Raw genomic sequence first — 22489 nt, 5'->3', positions numbered from 1 at the left:
CCCCCCCCCCGTGAAACAGAAAAAGCTTTGGTATGAATTTGTGAAATAACGATCCATATTACCTGTAAAAAAAGAAATTTTTGTTTCACGGGGGGGAGGGGGGGGGGTGATGTTTTAAAAATATTTTCTGTTTTCCCTTGATTTCTATAGTGAAAAACACTAGTTTTACCAAAATTTAATAGTTAGCTCTCTTTTGTTTTCCGAAATAATTTATGTTTTATGAAAATTCATATAAATATCTATATACATATGAAAAATCATTCAAATACAGACCTGTTTACCCTAATTGTTGTCTCTCAGTATTTTTTATTAGATTTGTCAGTGAGATTTGGCATTTGCCCGTAAGATTTCACTTTTCATCGACTGTACATATATTACTAGAAAACAAATACATTTCTGATTACCAAAACATGGTTTAATAGCAAAGCAAAACATCATACCCTGCTTTCTTTTGAGTGATTTCTGTCGTTTTTTTAAACCACCGCATTTTGGCAACTTAAATGTTTGAAATTTTTATTTTTTTAGCGATTAAAAAGCGTCAAACTGAGACAGATAACGAAAACTAATTGCTAAAATCCATATGAACTGATTTCCGTATTTTCGTTATAGCAAATCGTCAGACGTATTTTGGACTGAAAATCCGTACAAAATACGGCGAAATCGTAAGAGTAAACAGGTCTGCAAATATCTAAACTTTTGAAAATTGACTTAGAGATAGGCGGGAGAACAATACTATCGCACACAGTTCTATGTAAATTTTGTATTTACTGCCACCCGTTAAATTCAAAATATATACATCCTGACAATAGCGCTACGATCTAGAACGGTTTGCTAACCAGCGTTTAAGTCGCCCGCGTGGCGTAGTGATTATAGCGTCTGCTCTAGAGTCGACAAGTTAGGAGTTGATCCTTACGTCACGAGTTCGAATCCCTCTGTGGGACGTGGAGACCGGTTTTCGGATGAGACCGTATAAACCGAGGTCCCGTGTCGCAGTAGGTGCTGGCTCGAAAAAGAACCTCACTGCTCAATTGCTGTAAGTGCTGAGTATAGGTCAAAATTTGCATCTTTCCATCGGCAAGTGGTGGCGTCTCCATATGAGTGAAAGATTCTCGAGAGGGATGTTAAACAACATACAAAAAAGCCCTTTATAGAATAGAATTTTTTATACCCTCTACTGTTCCTACTCTATATGAACATGCTTAATGAATACAATTAAATGGTTCATTTAAATAAATGTAATTTTCTTTTATAAGATAAATTCGGCTTTATATCAATGCCAGTGCACGCATTAGTTCAAAATTAAATAACAATTAATATCTAAAAGTTCAAAAAATGTGAAAATAAAAATGGATGTATAGGAAACAAGAAATAAAATATTACAATCCTGCTTTATTTGTTGATTGTTGACTTATAATTTACAAAAAAATCTACATCTAATTTACGTCAGAAAAAATAAGACCAAATAAAAGAAATATATTTTTTTTTTTTATATAAATATGTATTTATGCAGCAATATAACCTTGTCACCTGCACATATGGAGTTCATATCTTCCATTTGATTCAATACGGAAGAGCCTGCTCCATGTAAGAACAATTTGTTAAAGGTGACAAGCTATTGACAAAGAAGTTGAAGAAACAAGGATATCAACAGTCTCGTTTAAAGTCATAATTTCGCAAGTTCACTGTTCTATGGTTGATACAATGACCTTGTCAGCAAATACAATCTATCATTAAGTCGAATGCTGACTGACATTTTTCATACTAATTGTTTGGCCATTATTTAACCACTGAATTGTCTACAGATTTTTTCTGTTTACCCGATCACAATGGCGGGTGTGACCAGTCGACAGAGGATTTTTTGGAGATCCCTGTTTCCTCTGCTCCAGATTTGTATTGTTTCAATGGACTTTTGAAATGATTACTGTTCATTACCTTCATATTTAATACAATGAATTATCAAAAATTCATCAACTATCTCTGTACCTTCATATCCACATAGTCATGATTGATTGTGTTTGTTTGTTTGTTTGTATGTTGTTTAACGTCCCTCTCGAGAATTTTTCACTCATATGGAGACGCCACCACTTGCCGGTGGAGAGCTGCAAATTTTGTCCTATACTCGGCACTTACGGCCATTGAGCAGTGAGGGATCTTTTTTGTGCCAGCACCTACTGCGACACGGGACCTCGGTTTAAACGGTCTCATCCGAAGGACCGGTTTCCACGTCCCGCAGTGGGATTCGAACCCGCGACGTAAGGATCAACACCTTACTTCGCGACTCTAGAGCAGACGCTCTAACCACTGCGCCACTGATTGATTGTGTGTCATTTTACATCCAATTTGAGAATTTTTTTCTCACATAGAGAGGTCACTATATACTGGTGGAGAGCGTCAAATTTAGACCTTTACTGAGCAAATATGCCCTGAATAGTAAAAAGAAGCCTTTATAGATTTCAACCAAGCTTTCGATACGGTCTGGAGACATGGTCTATGGACCTAAATTTTACATAGTAGTATAGACGGAAAATGTTTCAAATTTATAAGAAACATGTATAAGGGTATTAAATCGAAAGTACAAATAGGTCAACACTTATCAGACTTTTATATGTGCAATGTCGGTGTTAGACAAGAGGAAAATTTATCACCCTTTTCATTAGAATTGTAACGATACAGCGATATATCGATCATATTAAACGTATGTTTCAATGACACACGTATTATATCGTCATTCCGGAATCGTGATACCGGAAGTGGTTTTTTTTTTTACTTTACAATAAAAGTTTAAAAAATCAAAACAAAATGGCGTCCGAAACGAGCTTAGTGGAATTTCTGTATTAAGTGATCAAGTAATCAAAGTCTTCTTTTCCAAAATATACCATTAATTGCTATTATACACATGAAGTTATACTGTTATACTTTTATTATGTCATTATACAGAACAAAAGAAACAATTTTCTGCTTTAAATTGTATATTCAATTATATCGTGATACACAGTAACTGTTGTATTGTGTCATAGTATCATGATACATATTGAATCGCTACATTACCCGCGATACTCAAGCCTACTTTTTATTTTCATTGTTCATTAATGACTTAATTTATTTAACCAGAAATCAAATAATTGGTTTTACATATCCTAGTCAACAAATGCAAGATGGCATGTTTGTTATGTTGAAACTATTATACTGTCTTATGGTGATGATACGGTCCTAATGTCTGAATCTGCTTCTGATTTACAAAAGTCTCTTCATGTGTTTGCTGAATACTGTGATCTATGGAGACTTCGTGTTAACATAGCCAAAACAAAAGTTCTTATTTTTTCTATTAAAGGTCCAATGACAAAATGTAATTTTTTTTATATTGGTTAACTTTGTTACTTGGGTTTATTACTGTCAAAAAGTGGAATGTTTAATAATGCAAAGAAACATTTAACAGAACAAGCTTCAAAAGCAATGTATGGAGTTTTATGTAAAATTCGCTATTTTAATTTATCAAATAATTCTCAGGTAGATTTGTTTGATAATGTTAGCAACCCGGTTTTACTTTATTCGTGTGAAGTCTGGGGATATGAAAATGTAAAAATAATCATGACAAGAGGCCACCTGAGCACTTTGGCCAGGGAAAAGGACAAATCAGCTCAGTCTTGAAAAATTTAAATATAAAAGTGGTTCGGGGAGGATGATTTGAACTTTTATCTACACTTCCTACGGATGCTTTTGAATTCATATGACACAAAATGGCTTTGCTGTTCTTAAGAAAAGAATATTTATTGATATATCCTTTAAATTCCTTTGTATAACTATGATCCCCTGTTATGACCCCTCTATTCTCCTTAGGGATCACCATTTGAACAAATTTGAATCTACATTACTTGAAGATGCTTTTATATTATGACCAATCATGGTTTTGCTGTTCTTGAGAAGAATTTTAAAGATTATTCCTATGTATTCCTATGATAGACTTTGATCGCCCCATTGTGGCGGGATGCTTCCAAATAAATATGACCAATCATGACTCTGCTGTTCTTAAGAAAATTTTTAAAGATTTTTAGCTCTACTGATCAGAGACCAGAAGAGCTTATGCGATAGTAAGGTGTCCGGCGTCCGTCCGTCTGTCTGTAAACAATTTTTCAAAACGCTACTCCTCCTACAGTTTTGGTCTGATTTCAATATAACTTGGCACACAAGTAGACAACACTAAGATACATAAATTAGTGCATCGGTTTTTGATTTTGATGAATGGTGTTGCCATGGTTACTAAAAATAGAAATTTCTGTAAAATTCCTTTAAAACGCTACTTCTCCTACAGTTTTGGTCTGATTTCAGTATAAATTGGCACACAAGTAGACTACAATAAGATACATAATTTAGTGCATCGGTTTTTGATTTCAATGAATGGTGTTGCCATGGTTACTAAAAATAGAAATTTCTGTAAAATTCCTTTAAAAATTCCTCCTGCTACAGTTTTGGTCTGATTTCAATCTAATTGGCACACAATTCCACTACACTACGTTATATAATAATGTATATCGGTTTTTGGTTTCAGTGAATGGTGTTGCCATGGTTACTCAAAATAGAAATTTCTGTGAAATACTTTCAAAATGCTACTCCTCCTACAGTTTTTGTTTGATTTCAATAAAACTTGGCACACAAGTAGACTACACTAAGATACATAATTCTTAATGTTTGCTGCATGTTGCAAAGGTTCAAATCCAAGTGCTACTTTTCTTTTGTTATAAGTACAGACCAGTAGAGCTACAGTCTCATCAGAGACTTCTGGTTTCCTATGTATTCCTATGTAAAATTTTGATCACCCATTGTGACCCAACCCTACCCCCATGGGTCATGATTTGAACAAATTTGAACCTACATCACCTCACAATGATTCGATTCCACATAAGTTTGATACTTTCAAGCACAGATTTTTAAATGATGCCATTAATTTTTCACTAATTCATAATTATCTCCCCCTGGAAGATGGCGTGGCCCTTCATTTGAACAAACGTGATTACCATTTACCCAAGGATGTTAGAATGTACATTGATTAGTCTGACCCTTTTGTGTACTTGTGTATTACGTCATCACTTTTGTGTTAATCATGGTGTCAGAAGTGAAGCTCTCAGCAAAAGAATACACAACGACACATGAAAACTGGACAGTACCGGAACACATTCCTTACGAAGTGTGAGAAAGAATAGCCAAGATATCGGGTAAAGTAGTACAGCCCCGATAATCCTTGTATTTTCCTTCACTTTCACTCGTTGAAGTTAACTTCCCAGCATCACACGTGTTTGGCACGCCGCCATTTTTCCTACCCCAGAATACGCATACTTCTGTTATGGTGTAGAATGGACATGTGTTACAATAACAGTATGAAACTTTTATGCAATATTCGCATAAATATATGAGACGTACCTTTGATACACACACATTTTTCCCATACAAAGCTACAGAACTGTTCATAATCATAGCATAATGGCCTCTAAAGACTTACCCGTTCCTGCCCCAATGGTAGTGAAAGGTGACATCAGGGGCAACTGGAAATTTTTTAAATCTCAGTGGGCCAATTATGAAACTGCCACGGGCCTTGTGAAGAAGGAACAACCTATTCGGATAGCCACAATACTGACAGTGATGGGTAAAGATTGTTTCCAAATTTATGAAAATTTGCCACCCAGTGGTCAAGACAGAGAGGATATTGACAAAATTCAAGAAGCATTAGATGGTCATTTCATGCCAAAAACAAATGTGATCTACGAACGGTATATCTTTAATATGGCAGACCAGATGCCCTATGAATCGTTTGATGATTACTTGTGCCGACTATGAGAACTTGCAAAGACATGTGAGTTTGGCGATATTATGGACCAAATGATTCGTGATAGGATAGTACTGGGAACTAAGAACCAAAGTGTTCGTGGACGATTGCTCAGAGAATCTAAGCTCACCCTAAACAGTGCCATAGACATGTGTAGGACCAGTGAGAGAACTACCTGCCAGCTTGATAAACTGCAAGGAGAGAGTGACACTAATAATAATACAGCTCAAGTCAACTATGAAGCAAGAGGAAATAAGAAACACATGAAAGATACAAAGCAGCAGAAAAGATCTTCAACAAAACCACCAAAATACTCAAACAAAGGAGATTTTAAATGTAAATACTGTGGTGGAAAGCATGCAAGAGGAAGAAACAAGTGTCCTGCTTATGGACAAATCTGCAACAAGTGCAAAAAGAAAAATCATTTCTCTTCAGTGTGTCAGAGTGCTAACAAAACTGTTCTTCAACTTGATGAAACAGATGACAGTAGTGATTGTGAATCTTGTTACACAGTGAAGACAACACATGGTAAACAGTGGTTTACAAAAGTCAACATGGTGATTGACGATGCAACTCATCAAGATGTAATCTGTCAACTGGACTCTGGATCAACATGTAACATTCTTGGATTTCGGCAATACTGCATTCTTACCCAAAATGGTTGTCCGCCATTGAAAGCAAGCAGCAAGGCTCTTCGACTCTATGGTGGAACATCAAAGCTTGAGCCCTTAGGTACTGTTGACATTATCTGCTCAGTACAAAACAATACAGAATGTCTGAACTTTTATGTGGTAGATACAGATCAAACTGCACTGCTCTCGGCTGAAGCATGTGAAAGGTAAGGACTGCTATCTGTGAATATTGTGAACAGTGTTGATACATCAGCTAAGAATAGCTTTGAACCACTAACGCGCAGTCAGCTGTTGAACACATACCATGATGTATTCGAGGGCCTAGGATCTTTCCCAGGCGAGTACAAGATTGAAATTGATCCGTCTGTCAAGCCAGTTCAGCATCAACCCAGAAAAATTCATCAAGTCATGAAGCAGGAAATTTACACAAAGTTGAAGGATCTTGAGAACAGAGGTATGATCAAGAAAGTTACTATCCCAACAGACTGGATAAGTAGTACGCTAACCGTGAAAAAACCTGGTAAGCTACGCATATGCATTGATCCCAGAGACTTGAGCAAAGCTATCAAGCGATCGCACTACATCATGCCTACCCTTGAGGACATATTACCAAATCTAGCGAATGCGAAAGTATTCTTCGTCCTCGATGCAAAAGAAGGATTCTGGCACATCAAATTAGATGAATCTAGCAGTTTTCTAACTACGTTCTGGACTCCTTTTGGTCGATATAGATGGTTGCGCTTACCCTTCGGCATTTCATCAGCGCCCGAAGAATCCCAGAACGTAGACAACATGAAGTGTTAGAAGGACTAACAGGAGCAAAATGTGTGATGGATGACATCATAGTCTACGGCTGTGGACAGACCATGGAATCAGCAATTCGAGATCATGACCGCAACTTGACGGCAGTTCTACAAAGAGCTCGTGAGGCAGGACTAAAGCTAAACGAGGACAAGTTCAAACTTCGTCAAACTGAAGTTAAATATATGGGCAGTATACTTACCGCAGAAGGCATCCGTCCTGATCCAGACAAAGTTAGCGCCATTACAAATATGAAAAGACCTGAAAATGTAAAAGCAGTGCAACGTTTTATTGGTCTAGCAACATACTTGTCTCGATTCTTGCCTCACCTATCGGAAACCTGCGAAGCTTTGCGACGTCTTACAGACAAAGGAGCCATTTGGTCTTGGCAATCGCAGCAGGAAGAAGCATTTCAGAGTGTCAAACGTCTCGTAAGTCATCAACCTGTACTCAAATACTATAATGTCCATCAGGAGGTCACAATTCAGTGCGATGCAAGTGAAGTTGGCCTTGGAGCCACATTACTGCAAAATGGACAACCCATTGCCTATGCCTCTCGTGCACTTTCTAAAACGGAACAGTGTTATGCACAGATAGAAAAAGAGTGTCTTGCAATTGTTTTTGCATGTGAGAGATTTGACCATTACATATATGGTAAGGATTGCATTACAGTACAGTCAGACCACAAGCCTCTTGAAACGATCTTCAGGAAACCTCTCTTGTCAGCTCCAAACGACTCCAGCGAATGTTTCTGCGCCTCCAGAAATACAACCTGGCTGTTGTTTATACCAGAGAAAAGAGTTGTTCATCGCAGATACCTTGTCTCGTGCAACTCCAGAGTTTTATGGACAGCACACTTGCACACTCGCTGAGGAAATAGCACATATTTAACATGCAGAGTGGGTTAGAAAAGTCACAGACTCGAGACTGAATCAAATTCGAGATTTGACAAACAAGGATGAGAATCTCCAGTCATTAAAGACAGTTATACTTTCAGGATGGCCCGATACTAAAGAAGATGTTCCTATTCCAATACGACCATATTGGAATGTCAGAGACTCTCTCACAATACAAGATGGTATTATTTACCGCAGCAGCCGCGTTGTTATTCCCAAAGCTCTTCGACCAGAAATGCTACGCCGCACTCATTCCAGCCATTTAGGAATTGAGGCTTGTCTACGCAAAGCTAGGGACTCATTGTATTGGCCTCTCATGAATTAGGAGATCAAGGATTTTGTCAGCAAGCGTAGCACGTGCAGCACATTTAAACGGAAACAACAGAAAGAACCACTAATGACACATGATGTCCCAGACCAGCCATGGTCAAAACTTGGAATTGACATCTTTACTCTAAAAGCTGAGGATTACCTTGTCACAGTTGACTATTACTCAGATTTTTTTTGAGCTTGACCTTCTTCCAGATACCACAGCAGCCACAGTAATTAACTGTTTGAAACAACATTTTGCACGTCACGGAACGCCAGATGTTGTAGTTACAGACAATGGTCCGCAGTTTAAATCAACTGATTTTCATGATTTTTCATGTGATTGGGAGTTTCAGCATATTACTTCTTCCCCCTATCATAGTCAGTCCAATGGGAAAGCAGAGGCAACTGTGAAAATTGCTAAGAACATTGTGCGCAAGTCTAAGAAAAATGGAGATGATTTGTGGAAGAGCATCCTTGATTGGAGGAACACCCCAACTGTTGACATGGCCAGCAGTCCATCACAGCGTCTTATGTCACGAAGAACTCGGCATTCATTACCGTTGTCACAGGAATTACTCCAGCCCAAACTCGTGGAAGATGTAATAGATAAAGTGAAGTTCAAGAGACAAAAGGCTAAGTTTTACTATGACAAAAGTGCTAAAGAACTTCCAGAACTTGAAATTGGCCAACCGGACAGGATGAAACCAAATACAGACCCGGAAAAGAAATGGAGTTACGTTACTTGCATGGAAAACGTTGGAAAGCCCTCCTACATTGTAGGGATCAACAACAAACAATATCGCCGAAACCGTAGAGACCTTCGAGCAACAAACGAACCTTATGATGCCAATTCGCAGTCGATTCCAGAGTACGATGATGCACTTGATGCACCGCCAGTCATTACAGAAAAATCCAAAGTAAAAGACCTTAAAGTTGCTAAAATTCCAACTCCGCGAAAGCCTTGTGAACCAAAGACTGTTACCGCAAACCCAATAAGCCTTCGAACAAGTTCACGTGTACCCAAACTTCCAAAGAAACTTGAGGACTATGTTATGTGAATAGTTTACTCAAAGTATAATTTCTGTTTTGCAATTATTTTATTGTTCTGCAATTATTCTATTCAAATGCAATAAGTGTCACGTCAGAAAGTATGTTAATGTACTTCAGTTTTCATTTCTTTGATGCAGAAACACTCATGTTTTATGTTTCAAGATTTGTTTACACAGCAGAAACATTTTTTTTTTATTGATATTGCCTAAATTTGAACTTGTAAATGAATTTTAAATGTAATTGTCATTCATTCTCAAAGGAATGGAGATGTTAGGATGTACATTGATTAGTCTGACCCTTTTGTGTACTTGTGTATTACGTCATCACTTTTGTGTTAATCAATAAAATGTTGAACTGAAACAAAGGATACTCTGTGGCAAGTTTGATTGAAATTGGCCCACTGGTTCTTAAGAAGAAGATGAAAATGTGAAAAGTTTACAACGACAACGACGACAGACAACGGACAAATTTCGATCAGAAAAGCTCACTTGATCCTTCGGCTCAGGTGAGCTAATAATATAAAAAGTATACTTAAAATTTCTAAAATTTATTCTAAACCTTACATCAAATACCCCAAAGTATATGGTGTATGATGAAACAGGTAGATATCCACTGTCAATATTTATAAAACTAAAAATGGTTATGTACTGGGCAAAAATTTTAACAGCCCATGAAAGTAGGCTTACAAATGTGATTTATTCATATTTTATAGGTGTTATATCTCGATGGGTCTTTTGAACACCCATCGATAAAATGTGTAAAAGATATTCTTGATTCTTGCAGATTGTCATATATGGACAAGTCAAACATTTCATAGCTATAAATGGCTTAAGTCAATTAATAAAGAAACCCTAAAACATCAATTAAACAAGAATGGAGAAACATTGTTGATAGCTCCCAAAAGTGTATAAATTATAGCATTTTTAAAACAAACTTTGGTTTTGAAAATTATTTGTTTAACTTACCAAAAGATTTAAGAGTTACACTTACAAAACTATGAACATGTAATCATCATTTGCCAGTTGAAAAAGGTATATGGAATAATATTGAAAGAAAGTTAAGAATATGTACCGTTTGTGATTGTAATACTGTTGATGATGAATTTCATTATGTTACGGAATGCAAGTATTTTTCAAATGACAGAAAAATATTTCTCCATAAAAGATATTGTAAAAATCATAATTTCAAATTTAATGAACTTCATGAACACAAATAATATAGAATTACAAAAATTATCGTCAAAATTTATTAAGAACATTTTCATAACAGTCTGTCCTTCTTGAATCCTCCATATATATATATATATATATTTAACTGTTTATGTTTACTTCATTCTTTTCTTTTTTCTTTAAACAACTTGTCTATTTTTTGACCCTTGACTGTTATTTCTGTTTGTAGTTATGTATATATGTACCTCTTGTACCAGTCATCTGGTTTACAGTCAATAAAGAATTGGAAATAGAATTGGCATGTAGTTGTAGTTCTCATAGTTAGGTAATATATTTGTTGTTCTTTGTTTTCTTTTTTAAAATACAACTAATCACTTAAAATCAATAATCACTGAAAATGAACTTTGAAAACTTTGATTTCATCTAGGAAAAGGTAATATAAATTAGTGAAAACTGAATCTTAAGTGTAAATTTTACATAGTGATGTAAATATAAAACTGTGATGTGTGCATCCTATGTAAATAACAAAACCACTTTTGACAAACCTGCATGATAAACAATTTACAATCTTCGTTTCATTCTAATTAGAGAGGTTTCGCAGACTGACGTGTACGTGTACAGTACAAATTAGAATTACATGTACACGTTTACATCACTTTTCTTGTTTAGCATTTATAACTTGTACATGTACTTGTAAATGCTTTAAATGCAAAAGTCTTTATCTTCGGATTTTCATTTTTTTTTTGTAGGTATATCTACTTAATTTATAATGTACATCACTAGTTTAATCGAGTATATGCTTAATATATTTATGAAAATTAATTTAAGGTTTTGCCAAAGGTCAACATGTCCAAAAAATTATTTTTACAATAGCTCCAAAACTATGTGGTTTATAATGTTAAAACTTTTACAGTTTATCAATATATCATTGATTAACAGATAGAAAGTATCACTTGATAACAAATACTTAAAAAAAATATTTATCGAGAAAAATTCTTTTAAAAAAATGCATATATTTTCAAAAAATACACCTAATTAATTCCGTACTTTTAGTGAAAGCCATCATTGCAGAAACAATATATGTTTATAAATGAAGGGCAAGTTGGACTTCGATAGCCTCTGGAAAGTTGTTTTCCCTGTTTATTTTATCCAAATGTTAAGATTTGAAACCGAAAGTACATTGCAAATGGCGGATTTTATAAGGATCTTGTCTTTATACATGTCATGCTTTCAACAACAGCCTTTTAGAGACCATTCACGTCCAACTTGCCCTTCATTGATATACATATATTATTTCTGCAATGATGGTTTTCACTAAAAGTACAGAATTAAGCAGTTGCATTTTTTTAAAATATGCAGTTTTTTTTGAAAAAAAATTTCTTTAAAAAATATATTTTTTTAAATATTTGTTTTCAAATGATACTTTCTATCTGTTAATCAATGATATATTTATAAACTGTAAAAGTTTTAACTTTATACCTCACATAGTTTTGGAGCTATTGTAAAAATAAATTTTTGGACATCTTGACCTTTGGCAAAACCTTAAAATTAGTTTTTATTACCTTGATTTGTCAAATAATATTTTGAAAGGCAATATAACATGTATAAGTGAGTTTATTACACACACAAAAAAAATCACCATAAAACCAAAGTTCCTTATATAAGTACTTGCTCTCAATCTTTTGCTTTTAGAAAAACACAAGTTTGCACTTACGGGTACATGTACTCAGCGATCTACACGTACATGGATATGTGGAATTTTATAATTAGCAAAAGTGATGACATAATGCATATATTTCTCCTGATACATACACAGTGGTTTGCGAAACCTCTCTTTTACAGCCTTGTTCATGTAATTAAAAACTATCAAATATATTTTCATATAGATCATATAGATCCTCACGTTTTGGTCTCTTTGAATATTGGAGAAATTACTAATATATAATTATGTATGAACTTTATTTTTGAAAGTCTTGTAAGTCTCCCTATAATTGCTATTTTATTAGTAGCAAGTAACCTTAACTTATAGTAGAATGTAGTAAAGCATTAGCTATTAAAAGGGAGAAAAAACCTACCGCCATCTTTCCCCTAGATATCTGCACCCTACCGCCATCTTTCCCCTAGATGTCTGCACTGCCAATTTTAAGCCCGAAATTAAGGATAAAACTGCATTAGCACATCTGAAATAATATGTTGACGGTGCGACCGTTAGGGCGAGCGCAGATCTATGAACTTTTCAGTGTAGTAATTGAGACCCGTCTCTTCAAACCGCACATGACATTTGGTGCATCCAGATACTCTGACGTCACATGACGTCGTATATAAGTTGCATTACCAAACAGAAGCCTGAACAGTGCTGATTTTAATGAAGAAAGTTTTTATTTACTATTTATCTGCTACATATTCATTAAATCAAGGCGGGTTTATTTTTTGTTGAACTTTTATTGTTATTCTCGCGAGAACGTAGCTTAAACAAGCTTTTGTTGCTTCCGCGACAACGTAGTTTAGGGCGAGATGCAATTCGCAGAGCATTATGGGACCACGGGTTACTGCAGAAGAAAATGTGAAAAGTCCGAACTTTCTCTTCGCCCAGGCGTTGATTTAATAGCTCGCAGTGACGAGCGGCGCGAAGCTATAATATTTTTAACTTCAGTCAGTTTTTCTCATGACCAGAGTAAATTTCAAAAATTGCAGAATATTTCATACTTCAGACATTAAAAAGACTTGAATTTGTTTACAGTATTAACATCTAACATCATGCTTCCTTTGAATCAGGATTCCCAGAATATCTAACCCGATCAAAATATAGTTATAATTTAATTAACTATTGAGAGAGAGAGAAATGAAATAACAGCTTTCAGAATATGAACTTCATCATGATTTTTATTAGGTTTATATATATTCAATGGTCTTAAAAAAATTAAATAAAAAAGGAAATGGAAATCTGTAAAATTACACCTAATTTGATTAAAATTTTCTCCAATGCAATATTTCTTCCACACTTTTTTTCATAATCACATTAGTCAAATTCTGATGACAGACACGACATTATCCAAAACTTAAAGGATATATGCTATGTATCCTAATTTTTTGAAAATACCTCAATACAGTAGAACATGAGAGAATGAGAACTGCAATAGTTTATAGTTTAAATAAGCTGTTAGTCAATTATTATGACAAAAATCTTATTATGAATACAAATCAGGCCATAAAATCAATATGATGTGTCTCTGTAATCAATGTCATTCAAAGTAAACCTCCCTAAAATGAAAATGTTATTCAACATCACATCACAAAAGTTGCCCGCGTGGCGCAGTGGTTAGAGCTTTCGCTCTAGAGTCGCGGAGTAAGGAGTTGATCCTTACGTCGCGGGTTCGAATCCCACTATGGGACGTGGAGACCGGTTTTTCGGATGAGACCGTATAAACCGAGGTCCCGTGTCGCAGTAGGTGCTGGCACGAAAAAGATCCCTCAGTGCTCAATGGCCGTAAGTGCCGAGTATAGGTCAAAATTTGCAGCTCTCCACCGGCAAGTGGTGGCGTCTCCATATGAGTGAAAAATTCTCGAGAGGGACGTTAAACAATAATAAACAAACAAACACATCACAAAACTACTGTTTCTGTAAATTAAGCATGTCAATTTACAATTTTATGAACATTCTAACTACAGCCATATAATATCAATATAAACTAGAAATATAGGTTTATATGTCTATATAGCATTTAGAAAAAAGGTGCGGAAAACCAGTTGGGACAGATTGACAGAGGAACGGACAGACAGACAGACAGACGGACGGACAGACTCAGAGGAAACCTATAGTCCCCTCCGGTTTCACCGGTAGGGGACTAATTAGAAGATTATTGAACACCACTTCCGATACAGTTGTAATTTCAGTGAAGAAAGTATTTGCCGATAATATTCAAGCACTTTGTGAATAAATCTTAAATCTAATTTTGCACCACTACGGAGTAGTATCTCAGTACCGAGAAATTTTCATATAACAAACTCAGTTCTTTATTTTGCCCAATTATATTGCAAATATAAATGCAACATCTTATTAGTCCCCTACCGGTGTCACCGGAGGGGACTATAGGTTTCCTCTGAGTCTGTCCGTCTGTCTGTCCCTCTAGGTTTTCCGCACTTTTTTCCAAAACGCTTCCAGATATTGAGCTGATATTTGGAAATGTGAGTGTATCTTCATGAGGTACAGATTGAGTTTGCATTTCGTTCCGCTTCATTGATTTTTTTACGGAATTACGGCCTTTTCAATTTTTAAGGGTTTTCCGCAATTTTCTTCTAATCGCTTTCAGATATTGAGCTGATTTTTGGTATGTGACTTAACCTTGATTAGTTATAGATCAAGTTTGCATTTCGTTCCGCTTCATTGATTTTTGACGGAATTAAGGTATTTTCAATTCTTAACGAGAACCAGATTACACTTGCCGGTAGGGGACTAGTATTGCTAATGCAATACTCTCAGAATGCTTGTTTTGTTTGTGTGTTCATTTTGAACTCTGTGTTTAATATCAAAACTGCATTGTTAAAATAAACTCTATTTTACAGGTTCATATGGAACAGATTTTGCAGTTGTGTTTGTTGCAAATTATCCTGTCACTATGGTGTTCTGTTGGGGACACTCGCACCTTCGCACTCTCGACTTAGGGCGAAGGCGAAAGTGCGAAGACGAAGGAGCGAAAGTGCGAAGACGAAGGAGCAAAAGTGCGAAGATGCGACGGCGAAGGTGCGAGGGCGAAAGTGCGAAGGCGAAGGAGGGATACTAGTATCGCAACTTCGCATTTTTGCCTTCGCACTTTCGCCTTGCCTTTTTTGTGGAGTTCTCTATCGTTTGAAGATAACTTTATTTACAAAAAATGGCGTCTGCTGAAGAAGATGAACTGATCAGTCTGTTGCGAATATATTTCCAGCAAGGATAATGAAATTCGAATGTTATTGTATTTAAACCATGGTATTGAATTAAGGATTGCTATTTAAGGAAAGTGACAGGAGTCTTGAAGTGCACACACATATAGTGGGCATTACGTTTTAAAATAGAGTTACATAATCATGATAATGTTCAAGCCTAGTTGTACACTGGCTCACAAGTTAAAAGATATGTCAGATAACCCTGTAAAATATTAATAAATTTTTAATAATTAATTGATAGTAAGCACGACGACCTAACTTTTACAACTGTTTTAGTCTCAAAGTTAGTCACACTAATCTAGCGCATGCGTACCAATAACATCCAAGAGCCCACTAAAATTAACTCGTAACAATAAAGAGCTCCACGGAAGTAAAATGCGATGGTCAAAAGGGCGAAGTTGCGAAGGCGAAAGTGCGATATTAGTATCGCTCCTTCGACCCCTCGCTCTTTCGCCTTCACAACTTCGCACTCTCGCATCTTCGCCCTAAACATATGCCACGGGATACAACAAAATAATGTGTATAACATCCAACGGTTCAGTTACAATCAATATATCGACATCACCAAATCTAGAGATGGTAGCTTCATATTAAACTCAAGTGTATGCATTGGACTTCCACCTGCGATTGAGCTTACCTATTCAAAGATAGAAGAAAAAGTAGTTCTTATTCAGGCATCAGATCCAGTTTCAGTAATAAATTTTGATAGTGATTTCTATACATGTGATGGAACTCTCATAATTTCATCGCAATGTCTATCGTCCGATTACTTTGTAATTTCTACAAATCCATCCACTTCATCGCTAACCTATGCTAGTCAGTTTAGAATTGCATCCATATATGATAGCACTGGAATCATAATTTCGCTAAAAATACGAGGAAACAATCCTTTGTATTTCAATGGACAGTTGTATACAGATAATAGTACAATGAATCTGACATTGAACAAATTCGACTCGTTTCTTCTTGGTCATACAACTGACCTCACCGGAACAAAAATACATTCTTCCAAACCAGTTGGCATATTTTCTGGAAATAGATGTATCGATTTACTTTTCGGCGCCTGTAATATTTAACGTGAACATATGCCTCCAATCGGGAGTCTTGATAAAATGTATGTTGTTCCCCCATTTGTTAATACGAATGGGGGCTTTGTAAGAATTATATCTCATCAAATCTCAAATATATTACAGCATCTTGGGGGGGGGGATAATACTAACTTTGTTTTGGAAAAAACAAAATATCATATTTCCATGAACGCCACAGACATTTTGATAATTGTGTCTGATAATGATATTTACGGTGCAGGTATCTGTAATGAATATTTATTTTGGCTTCTGTTTGTAACTTCTGGTTTGTGAAGGGCGACACTAAATTAAATGCACTTTAAATTTCTTTCATACCAGTCAACAAGATTGCTGACAAGACAACAATTTATAGATGAAGTAACTTTGAACGGAATATCATTTTTGAATTCCCTGACAGGTAGATCCTTATATGCAAGCAAGTATTTCATATTTAAACAGAATTAGAAAAAAAAAATATGTATGGTCGTGGAAACAAGGATGGAGGCATAGGGGGTCCAGGTATATTTCCAACACACAAGAAAATACTTTGTGGATGTGCCTCTCAATACATTTTTTTGGCTTTTCAAGGATTTTTGGCTCCGTAATTCCCTCACAAACTCACAATCTGTGGTTGTCCCCCAATCCCCACCTCCCAACCCCTAACAAAAATGAAATTTCTGTAGACCTGTTCTGAAGATGGAAAATATGATACTATCTCCATATTTGTTTGGAGGAAACCCTTACGTTATGATGCTGTATTTTATCCATCTTGAATTCATTTCAGAAGTTAGTCTGAACGTTGCATGTACTTTATTTCAATATGCTGAATTTTGTTTTGAATTTGTGATTCATAAAATGGTCTATAAGAATTTACATTATAAAATATATCATTATCAGAGGTCAAATTATACAAAATGTTTAAATGATTTTTTTTTTAATTTTGAATCACGAGAATGTCATAGGTACATGTACATCTCTTAACATTGCGATTAAGGGATTTGCTTTACTAACAAATATATTTCTTCTAATAAACCTGTGATCATGTCATGTAAACTTACCTTTTTTTTTCTCTATTCTGATAAAAGATTACACTTAGTAAACCCAATCAATCAATTTTACATTGTTTTTGAAAGACCTCTTTTATAAAAGAAAGAGAAGAATAGTATTAATCAATTCTCTTGATCTTTTGATAATTAACAAGTACATTAATTCCCTCTATCTAAAGAAGGGGGGGGGGTATTCTAGTCATCATTTTACTATTACTGAACTTCAAAATACATTGTAAAATCTACATAAAAGACCAAACTTAAAATGTTAAATGATTCATGTATTTGAAGAAAACCGAAAATGACCCTGAAAAAGAGACAACACACAATATAGGAAAACAGTTTACAATTCATGAATATTAGTTAACACAATTGGTATAAATATAAAAATGCTTAAATTTGGAAAAACAAACAAACAAACAAACTTCTAGCAACAAAGTGCAGTATACATGTATATATATCCCGGGATTTTGATAGCATCATAAAATACTAACAAAACTTTCTAGTATAAATATTCCGATTTTTGAAAGTTTCTTACAATACCCAAAACAAAAAAAAAAAGCACAAAAAACAAAGAAAAAAAAAAAGCACAAAAAAAATACAAATGAAAAAAAAAAAAATGGAACTCCCAGTGGTGCTATCAAACTTGATGATTTTATTTATCTGTGTACAAATATTTCTGCATTTCTGTAAAATTTATGTGTAAAAATATGTATCAATAATCATCATTTATAACCTTTTACATTTAGAGTTGTCTTGCACCCCACTTATCTTCCAGTAGAAATTAATTATGGTAAAATTCATGCAAATTGTCTTATACATCATCATATTTATCAGAGTGTTATTTCAAAAGCAATAAACAAATATTCATATATATGATTTTGAATTGAGTTTTTATTATTTTGAAAAAAAAAATTATATGACAAGTCCGATTCTATCTATATGCGTCACATTTTAAACTCAAAGGACGAGAATGAATACAAAAATTAAACAAAACAACGAGTAATTCTGTATTTGACAGTAACAATATAAGGCAAACGATTTTAGACAATATAATCACAATATCTGAATAAGAACCACAAACTGGAGAGTCGGAGGCAATCGAGTAGATATTTAAAATATGTTTGTCAAAATTATGTGAAATAATTTTCCGAATAAAATCATATAATTAGAAACATAAAATTCTACTGCCCAGATCCATGAACTTTTTGATCAACCTTCGTACTAAGATGTGTAATTCATAGCCTATAGAAGCTTGTCAGACCTTTTAATCCCTTTTTCTACATTTGATTAAAAAAAAAATAAGTTAGTCCTTGGTTTTCAACATATTTATTAACTGAAATCCTACAAAGGGTATATGTATGAAGGGAAAAAAGAGTTTTCTTACAGGCACAGATATGTTTTTAGTTTTTGGCATATTTAGCATCAAATTAACATATCACTGTCATTTACATGTTGGAATTAACATGATTAATCACAAGCCGAGTGTAAATTTACGTATTTTTTTTTTACTCTTGTCTGAAGTCAGGGATAAACTACATGAAGTCTATGCATTGCCTATCTACACGCTACCAAAAATTTAAATCAATTAAAAAAGCAAATAATAAGCTCAACTTCAAACTTCTATTAAAACAAATCAATAAAATGTATAACAGAATGTCAATCAGATAAAATCAATAAATAGGTATATAAATATTAAATATTAATTTTTCGTTCATTCCTTTGATGTACATCGTGTGTATTTGACATAAAAAAAATTATTTATTTTACAAAGAAAAAAAATGTGTTAAGGTATTCCATCCCACTTTTAAGATTCAATGGAGTATAAACAGATATGTGAACGGGTTGTATACTCAGTATATTAGATATAATAATTTCTATTTATTAATATCAGCAAGTAAGAGAGGAATCTGTCCTTATGAATGACCTTGACCTGTCCTTGAATGGTTATCTCCCTTTGTGTTTGATTAATAATTTTTTTAATAAAAGTTATCTGCTAAAAATTAGTTTAAAACGCTTTTGTAATCCTAATGATTAACACTCATCACACACATCACACACTCATTGATATCTTTTAAGTAGTATCTGAATTTCTATTTTTAAAACATCGTTTCTCCCAAAAGACCCATAAGCAATCTTTGACGAAATACTTTTTAAGTAATTACATTTTCGAACATACTTTGTTTTAAATCCTTTTTTACTCTAAAATGCTTTAAATTCATATCAACTTATTGAATATATGATGAATACTTACGGAACGAGAATTAGGTCTTGTTAGGGGCGAAATACCTTTACCACGTTTAATTGAAAAACTTGATTAAAAATAGATAACTAATTAATATATGTTACATCAACAGCAAATATTGCAAATCAGAAAACCAAAAATAATTACCATTAAATCATCCATAGCAAAAATTAATCCTAAAGATTTCTATGTACTTAAAAAAATCTTTACTATTAAATAAAATGAATTTAAAAAGATACATTGTTCACTGTTTTGTTCAGAGTTATTGTTGATGTTCATTGAATTTCGGGAAAATAACACAACTCGACATTATTGACATGGAAAAAATATGAATTTATCTTCATAAAATGGATGTACTTGTACATATAAGCCCGAATTGCGTTATCACTTCAACTTTCAGTTCTTCAAGTTTGTGATTGTGTATTGCCAAGCGGGATTGTAAACACGTGTATTTTTGGTACTGCATGTCTAAAAAAAACTGTTTGTGTAAATTGGTAACGATTTTCTCAGCAATATGAAATTCAATCATGTGTCTACTTATAGTCAAAAAAAAAAAATTCAAGGAAGAACGTTAAGAGATATTTTTCCTGATTCAGTAATAATCAACAATTACAAAATTCAGGTCAACATAAAATTGATTTGAATTCAGAAATCAACATCAAATGCAAGTGATTGTCTTGTAAGAAGCACAACATTTAAGTTTTTATGATATTTTTAAAAAGCACAAGAAAATAAGTAAATTATTGTTTCAATCTAAATTTGCAAAATTATGCTCGACCTTGAAGAAAACAAAAACAAATTTAAAAAAAACATATATATGTCAGACTAAAAAATGTTTTTAATAGCAGCTTCTATATAAATATACCGCTTGTCGAATAATTTGAGTTTGATGAACAAAAACATGCTTTGATGCACAATCTCAACACTTCCATTTCCTTATTTTGTTTGAAAATTGTATGTGGTAGATAACATTCATTTAGGTATGGAGATACGTTTTACCCCTCATTCACATTACTCCCATAACCACCTCTACAGCGAGGCTCTAGCTCTCTGTATCCCTGGTCGGCATTACGATCGCAAAACATTTTCAGCAAGATTAATCCTGAATGAAGTCGAAAAAATATGGTAATCGGCAGAATAAGTTTTGTAAAAACAACCCAGAAAGTTGTGTTGTAATTATTTTTTATGACCATACTTAAAGCTTCTACCTTGGCTTCCCCGAACGAGTTGCTACTCCAAAGTCCGAAATTAATGATAGTCAACAACTGGCAACTAAAGTATATACGGTGCTTAAATTTATTCGTCCTCAACTTTTCGCCTGTTTCTGTTGCAAGAATAAACATTGTTTGCTCCCATGCGAGTATTATACTTAATATGTTCTCGATATACGAAACATAAAGATAACTAGTGCTAATTGTAACGGGAACCGTTACAGATGTTCCCCAAACGGCTCCCCAATCCTTTATGATGCCGCATTCCCTACAAGCTTCATTAAATTAGACAATACTTTTGTAATACACACTTTATTTTTAAGGGTATTTCATTGGAAAACTACTCCGATATAGTCATATGGGTATTATCCAATCAAATTTCAGCGCATGTGCTTGCACATGTTTTGTTTTTTTTTTTTTTTTACATTTTTTACATTAATTTTCTTATAGTGTCTCACAATACATACTTCTGCGTTAAATATCAAAGAATTTCATTGAAAAATAAGGGAGATGTAACCCTTTAAGTATTAGCCAATCAGAATTCAGCATACGCGCATGCATGGTCTTGCATTCAATTTTGATAGTATCATAATGTAGGAGCTCTATGTGCCTATCCATGTCATAAATTTCATCCTGTTTTGTTGAAAACCAAGGGAGTTATAGACATTTAAAGTTTCAGCCAATCAGATTGCGGCACACCTGCATGCGCATGTTTTCAAGAAATTTCCTATATAACATGTTGTTGCACCTTATAATATGTACTTATATTCTAAATTTCAAAGTATTTCGTCAAAAAAAACAAGGAAATTATTGAGATTTTTGTATCAGCCAATCAGAGAAGAGCGCACGTGCATGCGCGTGAGTTGACGCTAATTTGACCATGTCATCTTGTCTAGACTACTATATATCTTTATATTTTGAGTTTCAAAGCAATTCATCAAGAAATATAAAAGTTACGGCTTCATCAAGTATATCAGTCATTTCACTCATTGCACGCGCGCGCACGTGCATGCATGTGCGCGCAAAATGACCTTCGTTCCGAACACCTACACAACATGCCTATTAACCCTAAAAAGGTTTCATGTCAATCGGATGAGTGGTTCTATGAGAACACTCCCGGACAAAAAAGTACCGGAGAAGAAAGTAGAAAAAAAGAATAATAATAATAATAATAATAAGAAACAGAGTAAAAACAATATGTTCCCAAACTTCGTTTGGGGAACATAACTACGCACAGTGCCATCTTTTGTGTCCTTAAAGCTTTTCCAAATAGCAAACAAATAAAACATATGGTAGACAACATTTCCGAAACAACTTAC

General features: G+C 34.3%; 1 protein-coding gene across 1 annotated transcript; it reads left to right on the top strand.

Moving 5' to 3' along the window:
- Positions 1-7280: 7280 nt before the first annotated feature.
- LOC133180190 (uncharacterized) lies at positions 7281-9517 on the top strand. The gene is made up of 3 exons (XM_061314757.1): positions 7281-7905; positions 8249-8450; positions 8839-9517. The coding sequence occupies exons 1-3, from the start codon at positions 7281-7283 to the stop codon at positions 9515-9517; spliced, it is 1506 nt and encodes a 501-aa protein (XP_061170741.1).
- Positions 9518-22489: the final 12972 nt, after the last annotated feature.

The sequence above is a fragment of the Saccostrea echinata genome, unplaced genomic scaffold, assembly GCF_033153115.1.
Source record: "Saccostrea echinata isolate AGI-Se365-2 ecotype Australia unplaced genomic scaffold, CSIRO_AGI_Sech_v1 ptg000006l, whole genome shotgun sequence".
Taxonomy (NCBI): Eukaryota; Metazoa; Mollusca; class Bivalvia; order Ostreida; family Ostreidae; genus Saccostrea; species Saccostrea echinata.
This window is presented reverse-complemented; position numbering and strand designations above follow the sequence as displayed.

Excerpts from the sequence above, each read along its gene's own strand:
- LOC133180190 (XM_061314757.1), top strand. The coding sequence starts at position 7,281 with ATGGATGACATCATAGTCTACGGCTGTGGACAGACCATGGAATCAGCA. Across the intron at positions 7,906-8,248 it reads ATTTGACCATTACATATATG|GATGGCCCGATACTAAAGAA; the intron begins GTAAGGATTGCA and ends TTATACTTTCAG. Across the intron at positions 8,451-8,838 it reads CGCAAAGCTAGGGACTCATT|TCAGTCCAATGGGAAAGCAG; the intron begins GTATTGGCCTCT and ends CCCCTATCATAG.